We start from the raw sequence: 18,448 nt of genomic DNA on the forward strand, positions 1-18,448 counted from the left end.
TAGATTAATGAACCTAATCCTAGATGTCCACAACTAATCCTTGAGGCTCTGCCGCAAATAAAGATGAGGCGCCAACTAACCTAGATCAAATGTTTGGATCGAGCCAATCTTTATATCTCTATTTGGGTGGATAACTCAGACCAGAGCCCTAGATATGAGACTAGGGCTCAACTCGACCTTGGCCGGTGATTGGCCATGGCCGTGGCTAGAATCCTAGAGGTCAACGGCTGCCCTCAAGACAGACCAACCGAGGTTAGAGAGAGAGAGAGAGAGAGAGAGAGAGAGAGAGAGAGAGAGATTGTCACTGTATGAGGTTTCAAACTCCGGGTCACAAAACATGTCATGGGCGAGCAACGGTGATAGTGGCGGAGGTGTGATGTCTTGGGCAAGGTTGAGCAAACGAGAGGGAGAGAGGACTAGGGTTTCCTATTAGCAGGTGTTAGATCGTCACATGGCCTACACTAATGGTAAGCAACGTTGTGGTAAGAAATAGATATAGTGTTTGGTAATGATATCTTCTCTTCCACAATCAGATTTATTATCATTTGAGATCTTTACAAGTTTTAATTGCTTAAAAGGGACTATGTAGCCGCCCATCAAACTTTCGACTATAATTAATATGGAGTCATGTTTTCCTCTCTGTAAATGATAGATAAGAAGAAGCGGATATTATTCATATGTAAACTTAACAAATAGCAAATATTAATGATATCCAAATGCGATTCCCCTAGTGAAAAGGAAGTTTGAAGAATTGACACGTTTTGTTGTGGGATCTCGTATTATTCCCCATCGGAATCTTATTCTCAATCTTTCAAATGTCTTTACTTTCAGCACACGGCACTAGATCCTTTTTCCCACACATCAATCTCTCCTCTCCTCTGCCTTATTTTTTTTTATTTATTATTAATCGATTCTCTTTTGCTTTTGGGGGCGGACCAGCTTATCTAATTTTCCATGTTCTTCTGGGTATCATTACTATAGTATCACTATCTAAACTCCGAAGCCGCCGTGACGTGACGCCACTTCACATCTCTTATCCTCAAACTTTTCGAAATTTGTCTTGATATACTTTTTTAATATATATATATGTATGTATGTATTTTATGCCTCTCGAATTACAAGCGTCGAAGATGAGAGTTTGTATTTGGTCCATTTTCGTGACATTTTCTAATTTAGCGATGGAAACAAAAAGCATCCTATAAAAAGAAAAAAGAAAAAAAGAGAGCACTTAGATATTCTCTCCCACCGGAGGTATGGATAAATTTCCATTCTTATGCGACCTTGAGCTATCTCTAATTAAATTTTATTAAAAAAGAAATTTTAAACAGAATTTGTAAAAACGTATTTTAAATGTTTTAACTAGTTAAACTTATGACCTCTCCAAAATCTAGGGTTTTAATGATATTTTATGTCACGTAATGACTAAAACATAAGTTACATTGAAGGGCCATTTTTGTTAATATGATGCGTACATGGACTTTGGTTTAATATATAAGTGCACTGGGCCATATTCACCGGAGAATATGAGAGCGTCTAGATATCCTAATTGACTTATAGGTTATCGATCCTCTGTTTCGAGGATGAGGTCAGTGGGAAATTTCATGAGTTCGAGCTCTATTTATCTTTGAAAAAAAAAACAAAGATACGGACGCTATTGTTGGACTTTCTGGAGCATTTGGATAAGTAGAAAATTAAAAGAAGGGATCACACCAAGAATTGGCGTAGTGTCCACTAGGATCGCAACTCTTGATTAGGCCCGTAATACCAATCTGGAATATTCGTTCCAAGCACTATGCTTTGAACTCATTTGTTATCGTTTCAGGACTCGAAATCCATCATTTTCACAGGTTTGAAGCCACCTTTGAGTTTTCTAGGTCTATTTTCTGCACTATGCTAATCCACTAATTATATTTTCCTAGTTTCTTCGTTGCTTAGGGTTAATTGCTGGTTGCGTAGAGCATTTATTTGTTCTTTTTGGAGACACCTTTCATCATATCAATTCAGAACACATGCCTCCAGAGAGGAATTTCCCTGGATCTTCCATTGTAAGCGAATTTCCCGTGGATTTGTGCGATTGGATTATTCTCGTTTTCATCATCTCTACCACGTCAAAAGGTATCCAGATGACCATTTACGCTGATACATACGCAATCCTCTTTAGAAATCAAGCTAGGTTGTAGCTAAGTCAAAATCAATATACTGCGTACACCGAATCACACCCGTGCTACAGGCTTTCAACTTTTCCACCATCACGAATCTGAATCTGAAGGCCGACCGACCTCACACGTTCTCCGGACGCCTTTTCTAATTTGGATAAATCTTCCCTCCCACCCCCTTTGACCTTGAACATAAATCCCGACGAATTTCCATGCGCAATATCGTAACGTGGCACCTCTCAAATGTTATAGCTGACGCAGACGCTTATCTTGTAATTCGCCAAATTCAAACCCCGTGGAATTCCCTTTTCCTATTAGCAAAGAAAGTGACCAAGTTACATGAAAATTCCACGAGACCATTTGCTTGATCGGAACGACATCCGACACGTGCGACGCTTTCATTTGGAATCTGTGTTGGTCGAAAGTTCAAAGCAAAAAGGATAAAGAGCGACTATGATGAGGCTAGGGTTTTACTTGACTTGGTAATTGGATAAGCCAGCATCTTTTTGAAACCGGAAATAATGATGTCTCTTCTTTTTATTAATTAAAAGACATCCGATGGCGGTGGCCAAGCTATCTATCCTGCGAACCTCATAAATCAATTAAGCTCAGTTCGTTGACCTTTGCAGTTAATTCTGATTTAGAGCAGTTTACTCATACCTTACCAAGTGTATCATACGTTGAAATAAATTTGGACTATCAGATTTTATGTATCTCATGTGGACTCACAAGTTGAGGACTCCATCAAATCTAACTTTATCCGAAATGCATCAATAGGACAACGCACCTAACTAATAATTTGTTGTCAATAATTAAATTGAATGAAAAACATATGAATACAATGACTAAGGGATGCCATATTGATTCCATTGAAATTGAAGAATTAGAGAATTCGTCCTGCAGATTAAGATAATTCGAAAAGCTCCGATTGAATTACATTAAAAAAGAGGGTAGGATGAGCGTTATTTCAAATTTTTTTTTTTTGGCATGAAATCACACAAAATATTCAAGTTTTTGTGTCAGGAATGAATCACTTGAGCAACATGGACCAACCAATAATTGCATATAATTAAATTTGGATGTCCTCCAAATCTCGGGATTAGAAGTTTGTATTATGTGTCCCCACAAGTGCACTCCATTTAACAGTACTTTAAGTCTCAAGTACTATATATATAATATCTTCTTGGCTCTATTATGGAAGTACAATGACCACATAAGCTCTCAGCCCCTCTTCTTCTTCTTCGTTCTCAAAGCACAAGAGAGCTCCGAGTTTGATTATTACTTGTTATCAACAGAAGAATTAGCTCTGTGACCGTCGGAGTACAAGATGGCGGGGGGAGGCTTCGCGGTGGCGGCACCGGGGGCGAGCCAGTTCGAGGCAAAGATAACGCCGATCGTCATCATCTCCTGCATAATGGCCGCGACCGGTGGCCTCATGTTCGGCTACGACGTTGGGGTTTCAGGTAAACATACCATTCGTTCGCTCATCGATAAAAGCCAAACAGAAACCTTTGTGTGTGTAGAGAAGTTCATGTTCCGACAGGCTGCGATTGTTTGTCCGGCGACGCCGGTCTTGTTCCGGGTCGGTCCAGTTTCATCCTTTGGCTCCACCGATCTTAGAGAGAGAGAGAGAGAAAAGAGAGAGAGAGAGAGAGAGTGCAGATCGAAGTAATCTATACGAAAGCTTCATGAGTTTGAGAGAAACAGCGAGCGTTCGTTAGGTGGGTTGTGATGGAGGGGGCAGTTGCCGGTCTCTCCCAACCACTGACGCACCACCATGAAAAATTAGAATTAGATATCATTAATTCTGATTTTCTCTCATCATTAGTCAACTTTTTCACGCTAATTTTAATCGATAAATTAGCGAATAACTTGTCTTTTTGAGAGACGAAAGTTATGACTTTTCCCCTTATTTTATGTGATTTCTCTCTTTTTGATGACATTTTTGGTCACGTGATGTGCAACTTGTTACCTTTCTATATTGCTAATGGAATTCATCTTACTAAATTTTACACAGGAGGAGTCACATCGATGCCCGATTTCCTGAAGAAGTTCTTCCCGGTGGTGTACCGGAGGACCCAGGAGCCGGAGCTCGACAGCAACTACTGCAAGTACGACAACCAAGGGCTCCAGCTCTTCACGTCGTCACTGTACCTCGCCGGGCTGACCGCGACGTTCTTCGCGTCCTACACCACGAGGCGGCTCGGGAGGAGGCTCACCATGCTCATCGCCGGGGTCTTCTTCATCCTCGGAGTCGTGTTCAATGTTGCCGCCCAGGACCTGGCCATGCTCATCATCGGGCGGATCTTGCTCGGATGTGGCGTCGGCTTCGCCAATCAGGTAATCCGTCCAAATACATGCATGTCGCGTACCGAAAAGATCGTAATTTTAGTGTATGGCATGTGTGTTGCGATTGTGTTTTGAAATGTGGTCCGGAAAGGGTGTCGTTATGCGATACTTTCGTCGCCGCAATTGGATTCTCGCCGAGCAAAGGACGATTTGTTTATAAGGACAAGCCTGTCTTGTAGCTAAGGAAGAACATAAGGTGAGATTTGACCATCCGGTAAGGAAAAGGGCTCTTTGTTTTTTCTTCTAGGAGTTCCTTGAAACGAAGAAAAGAAGAAAAACATGCTCTTGCACATTCAATCATGTGAAATTATTCTCCTCTTGATAAACCTAACTTAAACTCCACCTAATTTTTGAGCCACGATAACATGGAGTACCTCAATTATTCCATTTCTTTTCTTAATTTCGTTTGGAAATAAAGTTACTAGTTTCTAACATTATATAAATTAAATTTATTTTTCGGTGGCTTTCCGAATTATTGAAAACTAAAGTGGGTTACATTACCCACTTCTTGTTGATCGGTTGATAAAATTGCTCATTTTAAATTTAAGTGTCCACCTTCCTCAAAATCTTAATCACCCTTTTTGAATAAGAGATCCGTGAAGTTTGATTTAATATTTAAATATTATAACAGATACCGTAATCCTGATTACTAGTTCTTTAAACTTAATCTGCCAATAATTTCATAAAGATGGAGATATATTCTGTGAATTGGCAGTTTGTTCCTTGTGATTGCGACAATTCATTTAGGTATACTTTTCTGGTTGATAGTTCAAAGATAACATCATGCTCGACATCGTCCATCTTGGAGTCATCCCAATGATGCCGACAACACCTCATTACTATATGTTTCTTGCACCACTTGGCCTTTCGACAAGTCTTTTAGCCATTTTTTTGTTCTGAATTAGAGTGGTTATTGGGAAACTTCCTTCTTGTGCATCTTTTGAGTCCAATCTGATGTTTAATACTCCTTTTTAAAATTTTTATTTTTATTTTTTCTTTATCATCTTTTCACTTAAATTCAAATTCAAATTTCAACTGCCCCCGAAGAATTTCTTCTCCTACTTCTAGGATAAACTTGTTTAACCTTGCACGCCATGCGAGTCAAGAACAAATATAAATTATTTAATCTAATGAAAAAATGACGCGGTGAGTCCCAATTAGACCACGTAATGTGGTTCGCAGGTATTTGGGGTTGGAAATAAACATCAAAGATAACACTTGGCATACCTATTAATTAATTAATTTCCTTAAAAAGGTTTTCTTCGTTTCGCATTGATTAAGTTTCTTGTATTAAAATATCCATGTCGTTTAATTATGAGATCCATAAATTATTTATATATACGACATATCTCTTCATCTAGTATTAAACATTTGGATTAAATCTTCTAACATGATATATGTGTTCATTTTGTTCGTTTAATTCTACGTGTCATTTTTTAGTATATCTAAATTCACGGGTTGTTCTTAATTTGGTTTGTACTTGAGAGGAGTATTGAAAAATCCAAATTTTGGATTTGATTTTCGAGCATGTAACGTCCAAAATATTTGTGTTATTACTGAAATTTTTGGATTATTCCGAGTAAGAGTAAAGCTGAGAAAAGTAATGGGAAAAACAGTAAATTTTTACAATTTTTGCCTTGATTCCTAGTACCTTTTTTTTTGGCTAGGAATTGATTCCTTGTACTTACCAAACATGTGAATGCGATAATTTTTTTTAAGGCGGTCCCCTTGTTTCTATCGGAGATCGCGCCGACGAGGATCCGAGGAGGGCTCAACATCCTGTTCCAGCTCAACGTTACCATCGGCATTCTCTTCGCAAATCTAGTCAACTACGGCACTAATAAGTAAGTCAATTTCCCTATGATTGCTAATTAAATATATTTTTTCTTTCTCTTTTTTTATTATATATCTTTTTTAAAAAAATTCAGATCTTCTGAATGACACCTGTTGATCCTGCTAAAGCGCCTACCATTTTTTTTTTTTAATTCCTTCTTTTTAAGTGTGAATAGAAAGTGCAACCCACACGTCGTCTTTGCTAAGATGCTGAAATTGATTGTGTGGGGTTCACACTGTTGACTGATTCGACACGCAACGGAGCAAGCTACCTAAAAAGAAGAAATATTAATAATTTAGAACCAAAGAAATAATAAAGAACAAAGTGATCTTCTTTGTTTATAATAAAGTTTCCGGATAATAAAATCTGGCAATCGGATGATTGGAATCGAATAGAGTCGTTCCATGGAGGTTGCGAGGATAAATTGCACCGATTTTGTAAAGAGGTAGGTGAGGTTTTCTCCAAATATATGATGCATGTCGACCATTTTAAGTGTTAAAGATTAAAATATAATAATTGATAAAGCTAAATATCAAGTATTGTCTCATTATTTTATCTTGCAGAATATAGAATCGTGAATATTATCGGTAGTTTTAGGCTTTAAGCAATACAACGACGGGATTCTATGTTTAATTTGGATGTCTTTCTATTTAAATTATTCAAGTAAATCCATCCTTACTTAGCTAATTTAGTGATTTCTTGAATTAGTTAAATCTTTTAAGTCAAAACCAGTTGTACATGCCGAGCGTGCTTTTTTTTTTTTTTTCCATTTAGTATTGAATAGATATAATTTTCGGCATTTTGAGTCGTCAAACATGCCCTAAGTCAAATTCTGTCTATATGAAAGGGAGAAATGAAAGCTTTTAGGGCTTTTGGCATTAATGGGCTTTCTCATAAATATTGGGCCTGAACATTTAGTGTGTGTCACTAGTGAGCTCGATAATTTTCCCACCCTCATTTCTCCATTCTTGGATTAGAAACTGTTAGAATATTTCCAACGGATTAATATTGTAAATATTTTTAAAAAAGAAAACTCATATGCAGATTGTTCGGCAAATTGAGTACTTCAATCCTGAGATGTAAACGACTCTCTAGCATTAAATAAGCCAATGAAAGGATTACTTCCTTTGTTAATAGGAGATCAGATTGGATTGAGCGTTATTAAAAGAGTAACAGTGTAATATTATATGGATTTATTCTCTCTCTTTATGAGCCTATGACAAGTCTTACTAATAGGAGATGATATTTAGCAACCAAAGGATTAAATTTGAACCAAATTGCCAGAGGTTTTGGTGCAGATTAATCTATTTTTGCCAATAATCAATTAACCACACTAATCTCTAGCATGATACACAGATTTAGTGTAGTTCTCTGATGCATCTTGTTTACTCCTGAGAACTTGTTCTTCCCTTCTTCTTGATTTGATGCAAGGCATTTTGAGTTGATATCTCAATCAATCAAACTTCTAATCGTTCCATTAAACTGATTCGATTCAATTCGATTCGATTGTCCTAACATAACCGTGAAAATTATGTGACAGGATCAAAGGGGGATGGGGCTGGAGGCTGTCCCTGGGACTAGCGGGCATTCCGGCCGTTCTCCTAACCGTGGGGGCTCTCATGGTTGTCGACACTCCCAACAGTCTCATCGAGCGCGGCCACCATGAAGAAGGCAAAGCGGTCCTCCGAAAGATCAGAGGGACCGACAACATCGAGCCCGAGTTCTTGGAGCTCGTCGAGGCGAGCCGGATCGCCAAAGAAGTGAAGCACCCGTTCCGAAACCTCCTCCAGAGGAGGAACAGGCCTCAGCTAGTCATTGCCATGTCCTTGCAGGTAAGCCAATTTGATCTCAAGATCGTGCATTATATAGCTTATAAAAGGGCAATCATCCAGTGATGATAGCAGTTTTCAATTTCTTACAAAGGACATTTCTCTTGCATTGCAACAGCTTTTCCAGCAATGCACCGGCATCAACGCCATCATGTTCTACGCGCCGGTCCTCTTCAACACGGTGGGATTCGGGGGCGACGCTTCGCTCTACTCGGCCGTTATCATCGGGGCTGTCAATGTCCTATCCACTTGCGTGTCCATTTACTCGGTCGACAAGGTCGGTCGCCGGATGCTCTTGCTAGAGGCCGGCGTGCAGATGTTCTTGTCCCAGACCGCGATCGCCATTGTACTCGGGATCAAAGTCAAGGACCACTCGGAGAATCTCAGTCACGGGTTCGCGATCTTCGTGGTCGTCCTGGTCTGCACGTTCATCTCGGCCTTCGCGTGGTCATGGGGACCCCTCGGGTGGCTGATCCCGAGCGAGACGTTCCCCCTGGAAACGCGCTCGGCGGGGCAGAGTGTGACGGTCTGCATCAACCTCCTCTTCACCTTCGTGATCGCGCAGGCCTTCCTCTCTATGCTGTGCCACTTCAAGTTTGGCATCTTCCTCTTCTTCTCCGGGTGGGTCTTGGTCATGTCGCTGTTTGTCCTGTTTCTTCTCCCGGAGACGAAGAACGTCCCCATCGAGGAGATGACCGAGAAAGTATGGATGCAGCATTGGCTCTGGAAACGGTTCATGGACGACGACATTCCAGTGGCGAACGGCAAGGGCGCCTTCAAGAATGGACACAGTAATGGACTGTAATTCAGCTTCGCAGCTGTAAATTTTTAGTACTCATCAAGATATAGTGATGATACATATGCTAGTACGAACCATCTTCAGGTTGACTCCATGTTTACTGTATTGAGTTGCAGAGTCTATGTCATCTCCGAGCAAGATGTCCTATGTGAAATCGATCTTGTTATCGCGATTGCTTGAAAAGGCAAAATCTTACCCGAGTACTTTTTATGTTGCCTCATAATGCTGTCACAAGTGTTAAGTGAAATGCTCCAACGTATACATGCCCTTGTTGTTGAGTGACACTACAAAGATTCAATCTTTCATGATCTATAATCCATGAATTTCTTCCAAACTGGGTGCTGCTTCCGCACCTCGTCAACGATCGCATCCATTGGCACGGTTTTTGTCTCAGGCAGCAGGAGCAGCAGGAGCAGCTCCATCAGGAAGATCCAGCCTGCGAAGAAGAAAGCGTGGGCACGCGTGGGGCACATTATCAGGAGCAACCCTTGAGCTTGAGGAACGTGAACAGCAAGTTGGAGCCGACCACGATTGCGAACACGGTGGTCCTGGTCTTGACTGGGAATGTCTGGCTCGGTATCAGCCAACCGAGCAGGCCCGAAGGCCATGCAAATGCCTTTACGAACAAGCACGACCAGGATCGCAGCCTCTCTTTTGTCTAGTGAGTTTGTGGCTTTTAAGTAAGGTTAATAGAATTGCTCCAATAGCGGCCTAAATCACACAGACTTTCTCATCATCAAATCAAGATATAGCAATACGAAAAATTTGGCACGGAGAGATAAAGAGAGAGAGAGAGAGACCTAACTGATGAACATTCGGACGCAGGCTTAAAGGAGAAGCTTTCTCCTTCCCACTCTTATCGACAGCATAGATCGACACCAATGTACTCGCCACAATCACAATCCCGGTGATCACGAAGGACAACATTAAGGTCGTTGATGCCGGTGAACTGCTGGAACACTTGCAATGTGTTAGGAATGGAATTCCTAATGCAGTTTCTTCGCCTATGTGAACGCCTAATTTTGAAGCGTTTATGGGATGTTTCCACCAAAGATTCAAGCAGAATATCAGACACTTTGATTTTATTTCATTTCTTCAATGCATGATTCCTCATAAGAGGTATAATTTTCGTACAACCAAGGAATTTTATTATAAAACGAAATGGAAATACTAATAATGTAAATTGACCCGGCTATAATGATTATTGATTCAACTACTAATTCTCTTCCATTGTTAGCTTCCCTTGATTTTTGCTTTCATCGAGAGAAATCATCATCCCTTTAATTTTGGTCTGAATATCTTCATTCTCTGCCCTAGATTCCATTTTGAGCTTCCCTTGATTTTTTTCTTCCATCCCGAGAAATCATCCTCCTTTCATTTTTGGGCCGAAAATCTTCATTCTCTATCCCAAATTCTTTCTTTTCATTTTGGATATGTATCTTGACCGTGACATCTTCCCCCGCCAAAATTGTCCTTGTCCTCAAGGACAAAAATGTGCGGAAATTGGCCCGAGATTGTGTCATAGTCTTCCCATGTGGCGTTAGCTTCCTCTAGTCCCTTCCATTGAATGCAAACTTGTTTTTGGCTTTGGTGGATTCTATTGGAAATCGTGGCCTCGGGCTCAACTTGTAACAGCCCATCTTCGACCTCCGTGTTTGGTAGCTCGACCTCGAGCCTGTCATGTGCTCCAAGGTGGGGGCTTCAGTGCAGAGACATGAAAAACATAATGGATTTGGGCATTTGAAGGAAGCTTGAGCCAGTATGCAACCAAGCCAATGCAACCAATGACTTCAAACGGACCATAAAACCAAGGAGATAGCTTGTGGCGTTTATCGATTCGAGCTGTCATTTGGCGATAAGGTTGTAAGCAAACGAAAACCTTATCCTAACCTAGAATTCCAATATGCGATGCCACGATTGCGTTGGACTTTCATCCGTGCTTGTGCATCCACAATTTGCTGTTTAAGGTCCGTAAGTAGCCGGTCACGGGCTTCCAAATCACTAGCAACGATGGTGCTTTGTGCCGTCTCGGGCACATAGGTAAAGAGGTTTGGTATGGGCCTCCCATCCGCCAATTCGAATGGAGTTTTACGGGTGGTGGTGTGGGTACTAGTGTTGTAGCAAAACTCCACCCACAGCAACCATTCTACCCAACGTTTTGGACGATCTCCGGTAAAGCATTTCAAATACATTTCAAGGACCCGGTTGACCGCTTCAGTTTGTCCATCCTTTTGTGGATGGTAGGCCGAACTCATGTTGAATTTAGTCTCTTGAGGTTCGAATGATTCCCGCCAAAAGGAACTTATGAAAGTGGGGTACTGGTCACAAATAATGGATTTAGGCATCCCATGGAGCCGAAAGACATTTTTAAAAAATGCCCTTCCCACCGTTAGGGCCGTGTAGGGGTGGCTCAGTGCGGTGAAGTGGCCCATCTTTAATAAATGGTCAATGCCGAATAATAGAATAGTCCTACTGTAGGAAGCCGGTAATCCCTTTATAGAGTCCATTGAAATGTCCTCCCAAATTTGCTTCGGAATCGGTAATGGGTGGAACAATCCTGCGGGCTTGCAATGCTCCGTTTTATTTCGTTGGCAAACTTCACAATTTCGGATGCATTTCCTCAATGTTGCCCTCATGCCTTTCCAAAAGAAATTCGACTTGAGACGTTGGAGGGTTTTGTGGAATCCCTCATGTCCGGTGTCACGTGTCTCTTTGGTGATGATGGGAATTAATTCTGACTCTTGTCCGATATAAATTCAGTCCTTACAGAATAGCACGCCGTCTATATTTTCCCACGGACCAATTATTTCCCCTGATCGAAGCAGCTCGTGCAGCTGATGTAACTCGGCCAGCCATCCATTCTCCTCTTTGATTGTGTCTAGCCATTGCGGAATTGGCCGAGAAATAGCAGATGGACTTGCTTTGATTTTGCGAGATAAGGCGTTGGCCACACCGTTCTTCTTTCCCTTTTCATATTCAACGAGAAAGTCATATCCCATCAACTTTACAAACTATCTTTGTTGCTCGTTTGTGTTAATCTGTTGCTCCCAAAGATATTTGAGACTACGGTGGTTGGTGCGCACTATGAATCGTCTTCCCAAAAGGTATGCTTGCCATTTTTGCACTGCCAATACGAGGGCCATGATTTCTTTTTCGTAGGTGGATTTTGTGAGTTGTGCACCGGACCATACCTTGCTAAAGTACACTAAGAGACGCCCTTGTTGCATCAATATCGCTCCCACGCTAACCCCGGATGCGTCGCGTACGACCACAAATTGTTCGGAAAAATTGGGTAGACCGAGAACCGATGCTTGGGTTATAGCAAATCGGAGATTTTAAAGGCTTGATTAGCGGCATCCCTCCACTTGAAAGCATCCTTTTTTAGCAACGCCGTAAGGGCCACTGTGATTTGCCCGTATCTCTTAATGAATTTGCAGTAATGGCTGCCGAGGCCCAAAAATCCACGGACTGATTTGACATTCGTAGGGCGAGGCCAATCAAGGATGGTCTTGACCTTGTTTTGCTCCATGCTAACCCCATTTCGGTCTATGACCTTGTTTTGCTCCATGCCCCCAAAGCTATTTGGGGAAATTTTTTTGTGTTTGGCAAATGTTTTTGAAAGCTTATTTACCAAATGTGAGCATTTCCAATGCTGAAAGCTAAATGTTGGGAAAGAGGTGCTTTGAGCATTGGGCATTTTGAAAATGCAATCGTCTTCTTCTCTTCCCTGCCCATCTTCTTCCTTATTTATCTTCTTCTTCCTCACCCATCGAGCTTCTTTGGCAGCTGCCACTACCTCCTGAGGGTCGTGTGTCCCTAGTGACCATCGCTTCGGGGTGGCGTGACCCGTGACCTAGGCGGCATCGCTTGGGTTGCACGGACCTCATGTGGCGTCGCTTGGTGCCCACGGACCCCAGGCGATGCCACCTGGGTCTGCTTAACCTTAGGTCGCCAGATCTGGAGGTTTGGAGGCAAGATCTAGCCTCTGCAACCTCAGGCGCTCTAAGGTCATACCTCCAGGACAATGGTGTCGCCTGACGTCGCGACCTCAAGCGGCCAGATTTGGCTGCTGCCGCGACCTCAGGCGGCCAGATCTGGTCATTCGGCAATTGGCCGGCAGTTGGCCGGCAGTTAGCCAGCCGTCGAATTTGATTTTCAGATTTTAAAAAATAAAATAAAATAAAAGCAAAAGCCCATTACAAATATTAGTTTTGCCAAATAGTATTTAGGCTAAAGTGGCATTTCAATGCTATTTGAGACTACAATCTACCAAATGATGTAATATTTTGGAAAACCCATTTACTTCAAAGGTATTTGCATTCTCTCAAGGGTATTTCCCAAAAGTTGAACCAAATGGACTCTATATGTGGCCTAAATAATTCATTTGAGGCTGCTCGAAGATGCACTTGCTGTGCTTAATGGTCAGCCCGTGTTTTTTGAATAGATCAAACACGATTTTCACATGCTTGGCATGGGTCATTGCATCTTTACTGTAGATCAAAATGTCATAAAAAAGACAAGAATGAATTGACCTAAGTATGGTTGAAAAATACCATTCGTCATTGCTTGAAAAATGGACGGAGCATTAGAAAGTCTGAATTTTTAGTATGAATAATTTAATCACACAACTAATTTTCACTTGAATTATATATTATAATCAAATTAGTTAAAGACAAAGTTAACCTAGAAAAAAAGAAAAAGAAACATTCAAATCCCCTATAAATATACATGTTACGAATAAAATATATTTATTGCTAATTAGAGCATAAATGATTTTATTTGAGTAATTTGATTTAGTGCAATAAAAAAAAAAATACACTGTTGACACCTAAATTTTGGACAACCCGTTTAGTTATTTATTGCATAAAAATTGGGGATTAATTTTTAACCCCTTAAAAAAATATTATAATTCAATCGCATAGCATATAATTTTTTAGGTGCATTTATTTTTAATTAACATGTTTTGCATTTATTTATTTATTTTTAGGACCAGGTGGTGGATGGGTTCAAATTTTATGTTTATGAGCTCTAGTTCGGTAGGCCGGGCTAGGCCCACGAAAGGATAAAATTAACCCAAGCCCATCGTTATTTTTAATTGATTATCTTGCGAAAAATTAAGATTTGATGTGATATTATGATGATTTTTGAAAATTAAAAAAAATCGTATTGTAATCTTATCTTTATCAATAGATGATGAAATCGAGGAGAATATTCGAAAATAAGAGGATTTTGGGTGATCAGGAGGTTATAGACAATCTTTTCGTCGGATGAAATATTCACATAAGGATTGCATTTTGTCTTGGCCTATAAAACGGTGTGTACGTAGGGCTTCCGGGGAGGGCTTCTTCCGTTTTGTTCCTGGTGAGAAAATAAAAGCACGAAAGAAAACTCTTCTTTGCCTTCGGTAGAGGGGGGCTTTTTCCAGGGGTTCTCTTGGTCAAAAAACAAAAAAAAAGAGAGAAGGAAAAGCTGACGTGAGAAGAGACAGGAAGAGAGAGAAAGAAATTAAAAAAAAAAAGGAAGAAGTGTTCTTCTTCCACGGTGCGCTCGACTACTGTCTGCCCTCACTCGCTGCCCGCCGGACGCCACCGCCTCACCACACCGACGTCGCCCGGAACCGAAGCACACCGCGGCCGCCGTCCAGTGCTTGCCACCGCAGCAACGACGCCCCTGCTGCCTTGCTATCGTCGCTACTGGTCGCAGCACCTCCGCACCGCTGCCGCCACTTGAAGCCACCGCCGCGCCGCCTCTGGTCCGACGCCTAGCAGTCCCCTCCATCCGGAGCTAAACCCGAACAGATCTGTAACCGCACAGACCCACGACCAAGCTCGAGCTGATCGCCTCACCACCGCGAGCCCAGCGCCCGAGTTCCGCTCCTGCAGCTAGATCTGACCACTGCAACCTCCGTCCGGTGACCTGACGCTGCAAACCAAATTGATTCGCCCTGTCCGCTGCCGTTCGGCCCTCTGTTCCGTCCGGCGAAGCTGCTGCCGATCCGAGCCTGACTGACCCGAACAGCCCTCTGCTCAGTCCCCGCATCCGCTTGGAGCCCGATCAACCGCACCGGAGCACCGATCTCGCCCTCGGCTTGCTGCTGACCCGCGACGCCAAGCCCAGATCCGAGCCCCCACACGTCTGAGTGACATCTTTGCTGTCAGGCATCTCCGCTCCGATCCGTCGCACCAGCCTCGTCCGAAGCCCGACGTCGCCTCTGCTGGCCCCGCCTCCGCACAGCTCTCTTCTCCGCGCCGCTCAATCCAACCTGCCGCTGCTGCTTTGCCCGAAGTCAGGCAGAACCGCGCTGCTCGCTCCCCCGACGTCCAGACGCACCGGCGACTCACCTCGCCGGAGACCCGAACGCCGGCGACCCAAACCCCTGCCCGGTGTCAACGAATTGGCTGCCCCTCTATTTTCCTTAGGTTGTTTATTTTTCTTATTTTATATTATTTTACTTTACTTTTAGTTAGTTTTATTATCATTGTTTAAGTTTGAATATTGTAAGTTGACTTTTAGGTTATGAATATCTCGCAGGAGTTATCCTAAAATTATTGTAATTATTAATTTGATTCCGTAAGATGTCGGGTCATTTTTTAATTATATTAATTCTTAGGATTTGTCGATAAGATTTTAAGTGTTGAATCAATATAATTATTAATTTGATCCGTAAGAATTTGGGTCAGATTTTTAGTTATTTTGATCTTTTTGTCGTGATAATTAGGGTTAGGATAATCATTAATTTGACCTAAGACAACATGATTATTTTTTCGATTATTTTAATCATTTATTTGATTGAATATCTTGATTGTTTAGATTTAATGTTTAGTTCATAATTGCTTGTTTTTTTGAAAATCACTAAAAAATCTAAAAATATTTGAATTAGGATTCAGTTTGTTTTGGAATATCTTTTGTTATCTTGCATATCTAGAATAGGGATTTTATTTCGAATTTAGAAAAATAAAAAAAAAACAAAAAATGCATTCATTTAGGTTGTTAGTTGTATCATTATTTGAATTGCATATGAAATTTTAATTTCGAAATTAATATAAAAACACAAAAAAAAATCATCATACATATATCATGTTGAATTATGGCATTCTTTGCACGTCATTGCATGTTAGGGTTGCATGTTTATCAATCATTGGTAAATAATCTCTCCTAGATAAATTGCATGTTTTGTTAAGAAAATAAAAATGTCAATGTCATAGAATTAGGTTCATGAAATGCACGTCATTTATTGATTGTTGTTAGGTCCATTTAATTAGAAATTGCCCGTCATTAGATTAGGTCATTTAATAAATGTCGCATGACATATAGCTCGCATATTAAATTGCATGTTGAATGTCATCTTAGTTTAAATAATTTTGTATGTCATTGCATCGCATTGCATGTCATTAGAATTAGGTCATTTAGATTGCATTTAATTATTGCATTTCTTCATGTCATATAGTTTAGGTCATGCTACCATGTCATATTAGATTATTAGCATGCATCGCATGATTTTCATCAAATAAAGTGAAAACAAAAATTGAAATTGCGTATTAATTAGAAATCATATCTAGGATTGTTGATGTGGATTTTAATTTAACACTGCAGATGCTTTCGTTGCTTTGAGGTAAATTCTACATTATTTAATTGTTTTCTTGGGTGTTAAATTGGTGGTTTGCGCACCCGCATAATAACCTCACATGTTAGAGAGATAGTTTAAAATAAATCAGTTGCCTGCAAAAAAAAAAAAAACATTTTTGAAAATAAAAAGAATGGTATCGAAAGGGCATTAGAGAAATCTAATGTAATCAAGTCCCCGTACCTTTAGTCTCTGGTTCGTAGGAGTAAAGTAATTCTCCTATTATTTTACTTAGGTGTCTAATCGACCTACCATAAATTGATTAGTGGCGACTCCTAAATAAAATCCATTTGCATGTTAAGAAATTTGAACCTAAGTCGCGAATTGATATAGGCTTGGGAGAGCCCGAGCTAAGCTTAAAGACTTAGTAATCCATTAACCTAGTTTTAGGTGATGAACCCGCGAAAATTAGGTCACGACATACACTGAGGAGGTAACTTCACGGAGTAAAAAGAATTTTTATATGTTATTTGTTGATGACACGATTTATTAAAATCTTCTATTAATCATAATGAGATTAAAGGGAATAACTGACTATGTTTACTATAATGTTAATAAAGCATCGAGATTATCTAGGCTCATAAATTGTTCGTCGTCTTTTAATGTTAATCTTCTGTTAACCCAAACAAATTTTTATTGGGCCACATGCTTTGGGTACTCATAAATTTTTCGCCGTCTTCCTTATGGAGTGAGTGGGTTCACAATACCAAATGTAGAGGCATTTCAATTATGTAGCCGGAAATCAAGCGTATTATGGCATAGAGTTGGCCCGATATTTTTAAATTCAGACCAACTCTATCTTTAGCCATATCTAGGCAAAGTTATTGTTGCAAAGAGTTATATGATGAACTCAGGAGTGTGGGACCGGCTGTGGGATAGTATCAACTAATATGGATAGGCAGGGTTAGCAAACATAATTTTATCGGGTGGTTAGTTTTTTAGAGATAGACTACCAACAACAGAGATAATATCGCGTTGGATGCCTACGATGGGAATCCATTGTAATTTTTGTTTGGGTGGTCTGAAAATCGAGATCATCTATTCTTTTAATGCATGTGGACTAGAAGCATACGGCATATCATCCTCACACAATACGGAATCCGTCATTCTTTAGGAGGATGGAATGATGAACTCCAATGGATGATTAGGGTTACCTAAGGCAAGGACACAGGCGGCAAGGCTTCTCAAGGTTACTTTCTTAGCAACCATGTATTGAATTTGGATGGAATGTAACTGTAAACATTTCCAAAACAAGTCAAATAATGTCCCCATCATTGTAGCTAAAATTCGTAAACTTGTTAGAGGGCAAGCTTCATATTATAAAAATTTCATACCTTTCCAAACAAATGTAATATTAGCTACTATATGGAGACTTCCTCACTCCATTTTTTCACATTCTTAGATATCTTTGTAATGCTGGGGAATGCCCCTAAGCTCCTATACGTCATCTAATAAATGATACTTACATTTCAACCAAAAAAAAGAAAAAAAGCATTGAGATTATCTAAAATCTTCAAACTCACAATAAAATCTTTTAACAGAAAACATTTAATTACGACTTAACTAAAACATACATCACTTTATTTTACTTATTTTTGTTTTTCACTTTTTGAACAGAAATATTTTAGATATAGCTTTGATTATTGTACACTGAAAATTAATCTTTTTTATATTTTATGTGCTTAGAAGTATTAACATTATAGCATCAATATGGTATTTTCCTTTAAAATTATAATACATTATCAATATAAATATGTCATTTTTTCCTCTTACATGACATCTATTAATGAATTACCGATTAAAAATATGCATATTAGTGAAATCTGTTTGATGTTTAAATAAATAGGAGCGTCCGTT

The 18,448-nt window shown here is 40.2% G+C and overlaps 1 protein-coding gene across 1 annotated transcript; it reads left to right on the forward strand.

The window, feature by feature from the left end:
• The first annotated feature begins 3,346 nt into the window (after window positions 1-3,346).
• On the forward strand, window positions 3,347-9,232 carry LOC104424513 (sugar transport protein 13). Its single transcript, XM_010036971.3, has 5 exons — window positions 3,347-3,619; window positions 4,174-4,496; window positions 6,225-6,349; window positions 7,880-8,171; window positions 8,287-9,232. Exons 1-5 carry the CDS (start codon window positions 3,484-3,486, stop codon window positions 8,971-8,973), a joined length of 1,563 nt encoding a protein of 520 aa, XP_010035273.2. The 5' UTR covers window positions 3,347-3,483; the 3' UTR covers window positions 8,974-9,232.
• The last annotated feature ends 9,216 nt before the right edge of the window (window positions 9,233-18,448 follow it).

The sequence above is a fragment of the Eucalyptus grandis genome, chromosome 2 (assembly GCF_016545825.1).
Source record: "Eucalyptus grandis isolate ANBG69807.140 chromosome 2, ASM1654582v1, whole genome shotgun sequence".
In the NCBI taxonomy this organism is placed as follows: domain Eukaryota; kingdom Viridiplantae; phylum Streptophyta; class Magnoliopsida; order Myrtales; family Myrtaceae; genus Eucalyptus; species Eucalyptus grandis.

Excerpts from the sequence above, each read along its gene's own strand:
- LOC104424513 (XM_010036971.3), top strand. The coding sequence starts at position 3,484 with ATGGCGGGGGGAGGCTTCGCGGTGGCGGCACCGGGGGCGAGCCAGTTC. Across the intron at positions 6,350-7,879 it reads GTCAACTACGGCACTAATAA|GATCAAAGGGGGATGGGGCT; the intron begins GTAAGTCAATTT and ends ATTATGTGACAG. Across the intron at positions 8,172-8,286 it reads TCATTGCCATGTCCTTGCAG|CTTTTCCAGCAATGCACCGG; the intron begins GTAAGCCAATTT and ends GCATTGCAACAG.